At 40.9% G+C, this 13182-nt stretch overlaps 1 protein-coding gene across 16 annotated transcripts in view; it reads left to right on the top strand.

Moving 5' to 3' along the window:
- Positions 1-13182, top strand: part of PHACTR1 (phosphatase and actin regulator 1) — a 458960-nt gene that overhangs the window by 370913 nt on the left and 74865 nt on the right. For 14 of the 16 annotated variants that reach the window (XR_012901644.1, XM_014581425.3, XM_006138762.4 and 11 more), the window contains 2 exons: positions 225-558; positions 10139-10186. Coding sequence is in view for 15 of the 16 variants with exons in the window: in XM_014581425.3 (XP_014436911.1) it covers positions 225-558; positions 10139-10186 (382 nt within the window). In the remaining variant the exon portion in view is untranslated. The remainder of the gene's footprint in view (positions 1-224; positions 559-10138; positions 10187-13182) is intronic. The other 2 variants (XM_075921243.1, XM_014581424.3) reach the window with 1 other exon arrangement.

Genomic DNA, 13182 nt, shown 5'->3' with positions numbered 1-13182 from the left:
CCTGAACTGTTTTTGTGAGGCTAAAGAATTTGCAACGTGAAAACGCCCCTTCTGAAAATTGCTAACGCACAGCATCTTCTGTCACCAGAAAGGGGCAAGTTGAATGCAGAGTCACGTGTTGTTTGTGCTGGCTGCCTTTGGGCCTGATTACCTAAGTAGATACTGTGGTCTTCTTTTTAATGCCATAGAAACTTATGTCTGTGCCTCTCATCCTTGTGTTTTAGATCCTGGGGCTCCTATGAAACTGCCTTCTTGTATGCCAGTCAAACTATCGCCTCCGCTACCTCCAAAGAAAGTCATGATTTGCATGCCTTTAGGGGGGCCAGACCTCTCTCTTGCATCCTATTCCATGCAGAAGAGTTCCCAGCAGCCTTTGGGTCCACATCACCACTCTGTACTGCCATCCCAGTTAGCCGCCCACCAGCACCAGCTTCCCTACGGCAGCCACAGCCAGCATCTGCCTTCTGGATCCAGCTCGCAACCTATTTACCCTTCAGGGTGCAGGATGATCGAGGAATTGAACAAGACGCTGGCCATGACCATGCAGAGGCTAGAAAGGTAATGGTCGATTTTATAAAAATGTTGATTTATATGGTGTCATTATGGCATTGGAATATAACATCGTGCAGTACTACGTTGCACTTACAGAGGGTCTTTCAGGGGAATATTCAAAACCTTTTACAAAGCAGTCATCATTAGAGAAACAGAAGCATGGAGAGATTAAGTAACTTGCCCAGGTTGATGCAGCAAGTTTGTAGCAGAGTCAGGAATAAAACTCAAGTCTCCTTAATCACAGTTTCCTACTCTAGCCGTTAGACTATGCTGCTACTAGATTAAAAAGCTCTTAAGAATCTCCCCTTTTGCAAGAACGTATCACATGGTTTCCAAATGAAGCTTAGGTCACATGGAAGTCAAAAGAAAATGGAAAAAAGTGGAGAATTTAGAAACAAAAAAGACCAAATATGTTGCCCCACTGAAGAATCAACATTCCACTGATCAGCTGAAGGGAGCACAGGGTGACTTGCATACGGGGCTGGCCTTACTATGAGGTGAACTGAGGCGACTTCCTCAGGTACCAGACTGTGGGGGGGCACCACTAGAACCCAGAGTGTAGAAAACTGTGTCTGCTGCTGTTAGTACTTCTTTATTGGGGTAGGTAGCAGAGCAGTACCCTGAGAGGAGTAGAACAGGAAGAAGGCAGAATTGAGACCTTTCAAAGTTTTGGCCCAAGCAAGGGGACATGGGGACATTATTTGAGCTCCCCGCCTCAGGTGCCAAAGTGTTGTGGGCCGGCACTGCTTGCGTACAGTATTTAGGTTTTTAAATGTAATCTAAAATGCGTCTGGGAATAAAATGTGTTCCGGGGGGGGAGAGAGAGAGAGTGTGTACAAAGACAACATAATTGTCACTGCTGTTTTGTAGCAATCCCAATTGCAGACTGCAAAGCAGATACAGAATATTAATGCCATTCCAGGCAAGATCTCCCCACATGTATTATGTGTAAACTGAGTCAATTGAATGCAGGATGTATCTAAGACCACGTCTACACTACACCCAGAAGGTCGGCTTAAGATACACAACTCCAGCTATATAAATAATGTAGCTGGTGCTGACGTACCTTAAGCCAAGCTTGGTGCCATCTCCCCAATGGCTCCATCAACTTCCTTACTCCTCATGACAGTGAGGAATTCCGGCACCAACAGGGGCGCCCTCAGTGTTTGATTTACTAGACTCACTAAATCAAACCCCAGAGCATCGATCCTCCGGTAATTGGAGACATGGCCTGAGTGTATTGACTTCCTTGCAGAGATTCCACCAACTTGACTCTAGGCAAAAGCCTAGGCTATTGGACATCAGTCCTAAAGGCTTTCACCAGGATACCTGAATTAACTGGAGGGTGATTTCAGTACCAAATGATACAATATGTGGAACCACTTCCTGGAGAAACCATCTCTATACCCCATAGTGCAGAACGTAGTCCCCTGCAGGAATTTTTACAATGCATGCTTATAATCCTAGGGAATCAATATACAGGTGTCCAGATCTCCGTGCTCAAAGTAGTTCAAGTGGCAGTGGAAGTATGGCAGAAAGCCTGGTGCTGCAGTCCCTGTTGGTGTCAGACCAGTCCCCAGTATAAATTAGAGCAGTGGGAATGCGGCTGTAGTTTATATACTGAAAAATCAGCTAAATTGAAAATGAAAGCTCAAGAAAGTAGTTGGGCAATTCGCTCTGGACAGTTTTTTTTTTAACCAATAAGGTGAGAGGGAAAATAAGGAATTGTACAGAATATCAAAAAAGTGCAATTTAAATAGACAAAAGGCCTGATCTTGCCCCATGCTACTAGTCCTCTGCACTGCCACAACAGCAAAAAAAAACAAAAAAACCCCACCTTTACAGCTGCTCTGAAAGGGCTGCCATAGGTTTTTCCAGTCTGGTGTGAAATTGGCTAGCTTGCAGTGGGAGGTTTTTGTTGCCACAAATAAGGGGTGAGGCAAGAGGTAGCTTGCTATGGATACAAATCACTAAAACAGGAGTAGAGATTTGATGGGACACAGTCCTGCCACCTTTCACATAGGCCAGCACAGCCTGGAAAGTGCACCTTAAAGAGCCAGTTGCATGATCCTGAGATATACTGTAACATACACACTCTTGAGTGCTGGGGAGTGTTAAGAGAAATGGTGTTTCCCAGAGCTTCCTCTAGGGTAATGCAGCTTCACACCATTCCTACCAGAAGTCTGGGTGTTAATTGCACAATCTGGCCCATGGTACATGCAAGCTGCACTCCGTTATTCTAAACCCAATGATATTTCTCTTCATATGACTTCATAGTGGCATCTGTTCTCTCCCCGCCCTCCCCATGGATGTTCCAGTTTCTAAGCTTCCATTAAGTCTGGTTTACAAGTACATTTTATTGGTTTAAAGGAGGTGATGTAAAGGTTTTGTTGTTTTTTATTTTTGTTCATTTTTAACATTTACCAGAAGCTAAAGCTGCACTACCTGTTAAAATTGAACAAGCAAGGATTCCCAAAATATAGCACTTGCCTCCCACCACTGAAGAGAATAATTTTTTAAAATGGGATGAATACTGATTTCCCATTTAAGGGATACCTAATACTTATTAATGTACATAGCAGATTTGTGATTATTTCTTTTTAGTCAGTTCACTGTTTTCCTTGTGTCTCAATGGATATTTAAGTCATGAAATAATGCATCGAGTACTTCAGTTATATTCATTGTCCAGTAAGTCAGTAATGTTTGTGGTACTTCAGGAAAAAAAGAGTTGATGGCAGTTTATTCTGGAAAGACAGTCACTAGTTTCATAATGTATGTGGACAATGCATCTTTGAAGTAGACGTGCTGTTAAATGTTTTAAGTTTCATTTCCAAGGCACACTTTGTTTTTAGAAAATGTGCTAATGTCTCCAAGGAGATTACTGTAGGTTTTCAGAATAGATTTGATTTGGGAAGGGATTAGGTACACTGAGTAGTATCTTTTCCTGATTATTTTTTGGATGGACATGCTTTCTTTTTTCCTTATTTTAACAAAAAAAAACAGGTTTAAACCAAAATTAAATCACATTGCAGTGTTTGTAATAGAACACTTAAGATCAGAAGCCTTGTACATTGCTTGGATTTGAGATCTATTTTTCTTACAATTTAGCTGTGTGGTCATGTCTATCATCTATGTACAGTGTGAGGTTGCTTCCTAAGCTTTTCTGTTGCTTCCAAAATAGCATGCTGCAGGGCTCCTGCTCCCAGGCGAGCAACTGTAGAGCAGAATGTAGAACATAGAGGCAAAGGCAGGAAGGCTAATGGGAATGAGTGTATGAAAATTGAAATGATGACATCCAAAATAGAAACAAAGCTCAAAGAGTTTAATGCTCTCAAATTGGGGGAGGACCAGATAAACTCCATCCCAGAATACTGAAAGATGTAACATGTGAAACTACAAATCCGGTAGCAAGAATACCGTATGATTGGAGAATAACAAACTGTTATTTATATTAAAGGAAGGAAAAAAGAGAATTCAGGGAACTACAGAGCTGTTTGTCTCATATCAATAGTATGCAAGATTTTAGAGCAAGTTTTGAAGGAAAGACTCTAATTTAAGACTGAAGGTAAATGAAAATGGGATTATCAAAGGTAGATTTTTGATAAAATAAGTAATTTCTTAGACAAAGGACATGCAGTGAATCAAATCTGTCTAAAATTCAATAAAGTATTTAGCATGGTACTACATGGGGAGGTTAGTAAAATGAGGATTAATACAGGAACTCTAAGGTGGGTAAGGAACTGTCTAAAGGAGAAGGGTCAATGGGTTATGCTAAAAGAACTATCGGGCTAGGGGGAGATTACCAAAGGCATTCTTCAAGGATCACTCTTGCAACCGATCATATTTAATATTTTAATTGATGACCTTGGCACAAAAAGTAGGACTGTTCTAATTAAATTTGCTGGTATCAAAAAGTTGGGAGGTGAAGATCAAAATATTACACAGAAAGAATTGGATGACCTAGAGATCTGGAGTATAGAAATGGGGGTGAAATTTAATAGTACAGCTGGTCCCCAAGTTACAAACGCATTGACTTACGATCGTTTTTATTTACGACCAATCTCCTATACAGCCGGAACCCAAGTTACTAATGAAATCCGCACTTACGAACAGCGTGGCCATATGTAAGTGAATGTAATCCGACTTGCAAACAGATCGAGTTACAACCTAGTGTTTGGTATGTAACTCGTTTGTAAGTCGGGGACAGGCTGTACACAGTATAAAGTCATGTACTAGGGGACTAACACCAAGAATTTTTGCTATCAGCTGGAAATGACAGAGGAGAAAGACCTGCATGTGTTAGTTAAATCACACGATGACTATGAACCACCAATTTAATGAGCCTATAAAAACACCAGATGTAAATCTTGTGGGTGCTGGGTGGTGTTGGTGACCTGTTGCATGCAAGGGGTCAGATTAGATGACCGAGCTGTCGCTTTTGGCCTTAAAGTATATGCTACTTCGAAAAAAAAGCGTGCCTAATATTGGCCTGAGCACTCACTGGGGAATAGCAACTTCACTTGGTAGCACCCATTTCGGCTCATTACAGACCATAGCTACTAAAATCACTAATGTATTCTAGAATAACCTCTCCAGATACTGCAGTAGTTCTGCTGTCAAGTGAAACATTACTGAAGAACACTGTGGTGGTTTTTGATAAGGGAAGAATTCTTTTCTTAAATGTCACCCCAAAACTATTCCCTCCCACCCATTACCGCTCCTGTAACCAAGAATAGGGGAAGAAAGAACACACAATCCTCTTCTTTTAGCAGCGTAGATCTGTAATGCCACTTTCGCTTCATTTTTGTCTTTTATTGATACAGTATCAGCATTACAACATAAGGGCTATGAACTGAAAATGGATTACTTCCATTTGTAATTATTTATTATTTATTCTTTCATCACATTTGTTGCAAATTTGTACCTGACTCATGTCACTGGCATTTTTAATTTTCAGTGGAAGGCTCAGAAGCTGACAGTGCAGCTTTGCATTTCACCCCAAACATCCTGGGTGAACCATGAGACACACTCCATATGTTTTACCCAATTTGGAATGTCTTTTAATTGCAGAGTTCAGAGGTGCCAATTTGACAACTCAAGAGAAATAACTCTACAGAGCACTTGATCATTCTGACTTCAGTAGGAATTCTATAGTAGTTAAGAACTAATTCTATAGTAGTTAAGAATCAAACCCAGAATAGGTGCTGCACATGCAGCAGCAAAGGAGACATTTTGTGCTCTTCCCGTGTTTCTTACTATTGACTTGGAGGGGCAGCTTCTTGGCATGATGTGCTAGTTTAATCTCCAGCCATACACCCATTCAATCTGTCTAATGAGTCTGCCAATTAGTGTCAACCATGATGCATACTCTTGTAATCTTGCAACAGGACTCAGACCACAAATTATTTCTCACAGGATACTAAGCAACTATCAGACAGAATTACTTCCAGTTACCGATAGCCCTGCCCTAGGCTAGATTTGAATGAATGATATAGAAAGTGAAAACTTCTGTATCAGAAACAAAGTTTCTGTTTCCAATTGTCCTTAGACATCCAGTTCCCTCAGATTTCAGATTTATAAATTAAATCATATTAGACATACCTAATAGACGTCTTAAATCTTATCCAATGCATTTAAGTCTATAGGGCTTTTCAGAAGAACTACTTTTGTCTAAACTTCATCATGGCCAGAGGATAGAAACTCTAGAATGTATAGCTTTGCCTTCCCCATGCTTATCCCAGCACAGTATTATATTAATGAATGTACAGTGACCTGAAGCCTTTCTATTTTCACTTTAATTGATAAACAGCAAAACTATAGACTATTGATCTGTCACCATTTTGATAGACTCTTTTCTGATTACTCTTCATTCTGCTATCAGAGAAGAAGGGATTGATAGCTTGTGGGGATATGTTTTATTCTACTAGATTTTTACGGATGATTTCCACGTTATGTTTCGATTACATCTTTGAATAAAAAGAATATCAGTATTTGTCTGATTTCTAAATTCTGATTTCGCATGAAAATCCTCTCTTAATAGCAGCACTGTAATTTATATCATGTTAAGATAAATTCTTCTTTAAAACAAGTCCCTGTATAGCCTTGGTCTTGATCTCTAAACAAGAAAAGCAATAATATCTGAAACAGTTTGAAAATTGAAGATGTGAAACATTTAGTAGCATAATCGTTCAGTACACAATACAACTACTAGCCCAATGGTCTTTACAAATAATTTTGTATTAGAGCACATGATAGCACATATCTCCTATCAGCTTAGAGGAAATCTATACACAGTAGACTTGCTTGTGCCCTTGATTTGTTTTTCATGAGTACACTTCAGTACTGTAAGTACGGTACAAGTACATGACACCTTCTCCACTGCCTTAGAAAATGAAATTAATAGTGTGGAACAGAAATCAAGAAATACACAAATTACAGTAAAACCTGTGTTATCCGGCACGCTCAGGGATTAGGACATTCTGGTTATCTAAAAATTCCGGTTATCTGAGGGTCCCCATCAACCTAGGAAAAACCAATGGACAATAATAGTAAAACTCAAGTTTTTAATATTGGTGTTTTCGTAGTGTGAAGCAGTTGGTCTCACATTTCTATTTTGAGTTAAAGATGATTAGTACTTCTTAAATAAAAAATTGTTAAGCCAATCATGGTAAACCAAGCCAGGCCTGTGTGCCTGAAGATGTGACAGTATTGTGGCTGGGGGCAATGCCGGTTAACAAAGTTGTCTGGTTAACAGAGTACCAGATAACAAAGGTTTCACTGTATAAGGGAAAAATACGGCTTAAAATAGAAAGTGGTATTGATTGACTTTATGACTAAGAGAAGTTTGTAAAGAGATAGAAAACCTTCCACTGCTAGGACACCAGACTCACATCAGTGTGATAGAGATTAAAACTATTGCCATTTAACTGTTATATGGTTGCCAACATTGCCGAAATGGACACAGGACCTCAGGAATGAATAGCACCATCCCCCCAAAAATATTCTGTCACAATTAACTCCTGGTAACTCCACCAGAGAGGAAAAGACAGACTGAATGGGCATAAAAACTGACCTACGTTCCCACCTTTTTTATCACTAGGTAAAGTTGTCCCACCCCAATTGTGCTGTTTTAAAACTCAGCTGAATGATTTTACTGCCTAGCTTTTGCTGTTTTTTACCTAACAGCATTATGCTGAGCTTTCTCATCTCTAAGATATTGGATTGGTGTCTTCTGGATTTTTTAAATCTGCCACTGAAGAGTTGCACAGAAAAATAGATAATGGAAAAAAAGAGTGATTAAAAACAGTTCATTGAATTTAAATTATTAAAGCATATCAATAAAATAAAAGTTAATTGACAGTTTTTAAAGATTGTGATGCATGTATATATCCTTAGAATAATTCAACTGCTGCATCCCAAAATTACTTCTTGGATAAAAATAATATAATAAAAAATTCATTGAAATCTAATGGAGAAATTCACAATCTAGTTCTTCATTAATCTTTAATACTTTGTGCTACAATATGTAGGATGATATGTCTAGTCAATAAATATTTGTATCCCAGTGTTTGTTAATCTACATTGGTAAAGCTGCAATTGCCTAATGATAACAAATGGTTTCACTCACTTACGCTATCAAGGGTTTTTTATCCCTAAAAATCCCAACGCGCTTTATAAAGTAATAGAGTGTGTGTGCAAAAGAGAGAAACCTTGAAAATGCAGTTATTTCTAGGGTGGAACTTGGCCACTGTTTAATGGTCCTCATGAATACCACACAGCAGGTTAGGGCAGAACATTAAGAATCACATCTCCAAGTGACATAGTGGAAGAGTAATTTAAATACAATAAAGGGCCCAGTCCTCCCTGGTGCAGTGGAGTATTTCCTGTGGTGGTGCACATCCTAGACTCTAAAGAAGTTTCAATTGCTTTGCAGGATCATACCCAAATTTGCTCTTTGCCTGAAATGGAATTTGTCCAGTACATCTGGATTACTGTTCATATTCATGTAGAAAGGAATATGAGAACTTTAACAGTTACAGGGTCAGAAACTCAGATGTACTTCTCAGTTAAAGAGCAGCATCTCCAATAGCACTGTGCCTCCTGATTCAACTCCCATGACAGTCTCTCATCTTCAAGTAGAGAGCGCCAATATGATCTGGTGAATAGGTCATATTCCTGGGAGTCAGGAAAGCTCTACTCTGCTCTTCACCTGCTGTGACACTTTGGACTCAGCTCTCCTTTACTCAGTTTCCCTGTCTGTAAAAATGCATCTGCAATGATATTTACCTTCCCTTATGAAGTGCTTTGAGATCTACACGTGAAGAGTGCTAAGTATTAATAATAACAACAAGGTCTGAATCTATTAGGTTGTGGGAAGTGATCAGCTCACAGCCTCAGATACTATATGGCAGAGAAACAGTACTGTGTAGAGCAAAAGCAAATTGTTCTCAAGTTTATGGCTTTTTGTGCTGCTGCATGGACAATTCATGTGTTTTTAGGATATCTCTAAATATAGAAAATGACCGCTGGTGCTCCCAAGTCAGTTTGTAGAGAGACCACTCCAATGCATATTTCCATTTCTTTTTTATTACTGCAGGACCCCTAGCTTGACACTCACAAATTAAGCATGACCTTGGTTGTACATTTCACCTGAAACACAGATCAACTGCTGATAATGTATCCCCATTCATCTTTTATACTGGTCTATCGTAGATGAGGTGAATAAAAATATTTCAGAAGTTACATTTCATTTCAATTTACCTTATTCCTGGAGCAGAAGATATAAAATGCAAAAATAACAAAAGAAATTAGAATACCATCTGTTAGTGCAAGTTATTTGGCAAGCCTGGAATGGTATAACTAATCTCTCCTGGCTCCGTAAAGATTCCTAGGTTGTATTTATATTTCTCAAAGATTTAGAGTTTCCTGGTGCCAAGGGGGAATTGAAGCCCCTGTTGTCACACAGGTATGGCAGTTTGGCCAGTTAATCCCTATCTGTGCAGTCTCCTCCATATATCTAATGAAAGTGTTGTGTGCAAATTAGCTGTAGGAGTAAGGATGGTAATTGTCTTTGATATCACAGTGCTCTAGGATTCGTGGTTCTCAACTTTTTTATGTTTGTGGGCAACAACCAGTACTACCAGCATGGCCCTGAAGATGACACATCAACCACACCTGTATTGATTGGGCTGCAGGTGGAGATCTTTTGGTAGACTCATGCCTTACCGTAGCTGGATACTGCACAAGTGTTAATTATTACAGTCAGAATGGCTGAGAACATATACATTAGATATTAGCAGAGCGTGTATCCTAAAGATGATTGAACCTTGTGATATTCTAAACAAAAAGAGATCTCAGACATGCTTGTAACTGTTGCACATTTCACACTGACTCAACAGTCATTCTAGGCTTCAGAGTGACAATCCTTGAATTTCTCTCTCACGCACGCACACACACACACACGCACACGCACACCATGTCAAAGGTTATTCCTGAGATTAAGTCAAGCACTTAGAAATAGTATTGTATGTGCATTCTTACTCTTTGAGCTTTTAAATGCATGATCATATACTGTTTTTTTCCACAGAAACCCTGCCTCATTCAGTGCACAGGATGGAGGGTTCTTCCTTAATAAGTAACTATTCAATACTTTGTTTTCTCCTCATTGTTTAATGTGTGACCTTAGCAATTGTTTTCTGCACCTTGTTCAAACTCTGCTCTGAATACAGGACAGAATTATTACTTTCCCCACAGGTTTTTCTGTGGTGCTCATCACTGTAATATCAAGTGCTTCACAAACATTTGTCAGCTGAGAGTCTCCATCCCTAGTGGAGTCTCCATCCCTAGAGGTGTTTAAGTCTCGGCTTGACAAAGCCCTGGCCGGGTTGATTTAGTTGGGATTGGTCCTGCCTAGAGCAGGGGGCTGGACTTGATGACCTTCTGAGGTCTCTTCCAGTTCTATGATTCTATGAGAGGTAATGTGATCTTTGTGTAAGGATCAGCAAGAGTTGAGCCCAAGCCTGCAGGGCTACTGGGCAACTGAATCCCCCCAGGATTGCCAGACCCGTGGGCATTGGGGAGGCCCCCAGCTACATGCACCCTCAGGTGGAAAGGGTGGGGCTGGGGCAGCCAGCCCTCAGTGGTGTCGAGATGGTGTAGCACTTCTCCCCTTCTACACAAGCCTTCAGAGCTAGTTGGGGCACTGGGCTCTGCAGTGCACCATGTGGCGATCCCATGGTTATTCTTCCTAGGGCTTCCAGCCACTGATGCTGCTAGAATCACCAGGCCCTGGGGCCTGGCCACTCCCTGCAGCTCACAGTCTACAGATGTTCAGTGCCATGAGAAATTCCATCTTGAGTGATCTGACTGACAGAGGTTTTAGCAATTCCTAATTGGCTCGTCCCTGTACAAATCCCTGGGGCATACCAGGAAGTGTCCATGCAACAGTGCAGATTCCTAGCTACCTGCCCTGGCTGCCTGAATGCCTAGTACTGACCTTGACTGTAACTTGGAGTCTGTCTCCCAGTTGACCCACTGGAATATCAAAATGAATCTTGATATATGGTATTGACTCTCAGCTTGATTCCTGACTCTGGCTCTGATGCTCAGCTTGACTCTTGACCCTGATGTAAAGCCTCTGACTCTGGCTTCAGTTCTGGGATCCAGCACACAGCTTACAGGGAACTGATCCGACCTACCTTTGCCCAGAATTCTGACACCATAGATATATAAACAGGAAAGAGCGAGTAAGAGCGAGATTATATTTCCTCTGCATTTGACACTGGTTGACTGAGACTGGAATTCTCTGTCCGGTTCTGGTGTCCAGAGATCAAGAAGGATGTTGATAAATTGGAAAGCCTTAGCACAGGAATAATTAAAGGGTTATAAAATATGACTTATGGTGATAGACTTCAGGCACTCAATCTGTTTAACTTGACAAAGATAAGGTAACTTGATCATGATTTGTAAGTACCTACTTTTTTGGGGGGGAAACCTTTCATAAGAAGCTTCTTCTACCAGACAAAGGCATTACAAGATCCTATGGCTGGATGTTCATCCTAGACAACTTCAGATGAGAAATAAGGCCCAGCATTTTAACAGTGAGAATAATTAATTTTGCAACTTTTTTTGTTAGACTCATTAGTGATTGCAGGTCTTGCTATAAGTATGCACTACTTCAAGCAACAATTAATTTAGGGAAATCCTTTCATCTATGTTATGTAGGAGTTCAGATTAGATGATCTATAATCTTCCAATAAAATCAAATAATACCTTTGAGAGATGAGGAAGTGGTACTAGCCCCATTTTATTAATGGAGACCTGAGATAAAGAAATTAAGGCCAAAAGTTTCCACTAATTTGGGGTGCCCAATTTGAGACCCCTAGAACTTGAGTTTTCAGAGTGTCCAGCAATAAATATAATTTGGTATATTCAACATACAGCTGTCATTGACTTATACCTGTGAGTGCTCAGAACTTCTGCAAACCAAATGTTGGGGACCTCATTTGGAGACCCAAAAAAATGAGAAATACGCAATTAGTTACCACCTGTGAAAAGTGTAATTTATTTGCACAGTATCACATAGGAATCTCTGTCTGAGGTAAGATAGAGTCTAGTTCTCCAGAGCAGCATTCTACTGCCTTGACTGTGAGTTCCTCCTTTCTCTCCCAGCTTCATTCCCTGCACCCCTTCCATCTTCTGCTTCATTTGTCACAGAGACAACAACTTCCTTTATTACACACCTCTGGCACATCCCCAGAACAGGTCCATCTCATGCACTGAAGGAGGCAGGGGTTCTGAGGAAAACATAGTATGTGATCAGGTAATTAAAGACTGGATCATAATGCGTATGCAGAAAGGGCCAGATTAAGGTTGCTCTTGCAAACTTGATTCTGGCATTTCTTAACAGTTGAAGCATTTAACTTTGCAACTTTAATAAAGTCCTGTTTACATTTTTTCTGGGTAATTTTTTAGACTTTTTAAAAAGCAAACTGGAAAAATAGAAATTCCATCATGTGTCATGATATTGGTTCCCACATGAACTATCAGTGGAATTGGAACCTTTAGACCATGGATGGGCAATAATTTTGGGGGGCCACTCTAGGATTTTGGTAAGTGGTCAGTGGCCACACTTTTCTATGAAGGGGGTGCAGGGTCTGGGGCGGAGGTTGGGTGCAGAAGGGAGATCAGGGTAGGGAATTTGGGTGCAGAAGAGGATGGAATCTGAGAGGGAGATTGGGTGATGGAGAGAGCTGTGATCTGGGGTAGGGGTTTAGGGCACAGGATCTGGTAGGGGGTACGGGCACAGAAGATTCCGACCTTCTCCGAAAAGGTGTAGGAGAGGGGTGCAGGGTCGTGGAGGCAGTTGCAACCTGTGAGAGGGGAGGTACAGAGGGTTGTGTGGTGACCCCGGACAGAGGGGGTAGTGACACGAGGCAGGGAGTTGATGCGCTGAAGGGGATGAGGTGCCAGATGCAGGCTCTGGCTAGGAGGTGCTTACCTAGGCAGCTCCTGGCCAGTAACCCAGCAGGACCCTCAGGCAGGCTCCCTGCCTGCTTCAGTCCCAGGACACTCAAATTCACTGGATGCTCCATGTGCCTCTCAGCTCCACGTGTGGGAGAGGGTGGGAGA

The sequence above is a fragment of the Pelodiscus sinensis genome, chromosome 2 (genome assembly GCF_049634645.1).
Source record: "Pelodiscus sinensis isolate JC-2024 chromosome 2, ASM4963464v1, whole genome shotgun sequence".
Taxonomy (NCBI): domain Eukaryota; kingdom Metazoa; phylum Chordata; order Testudines; family Trionychidae; genus Pelodiscus; species Pelodiscus sinensis.
This window is presented reverse-complemented; position numbering and strand designations above follow the sequence as displayed.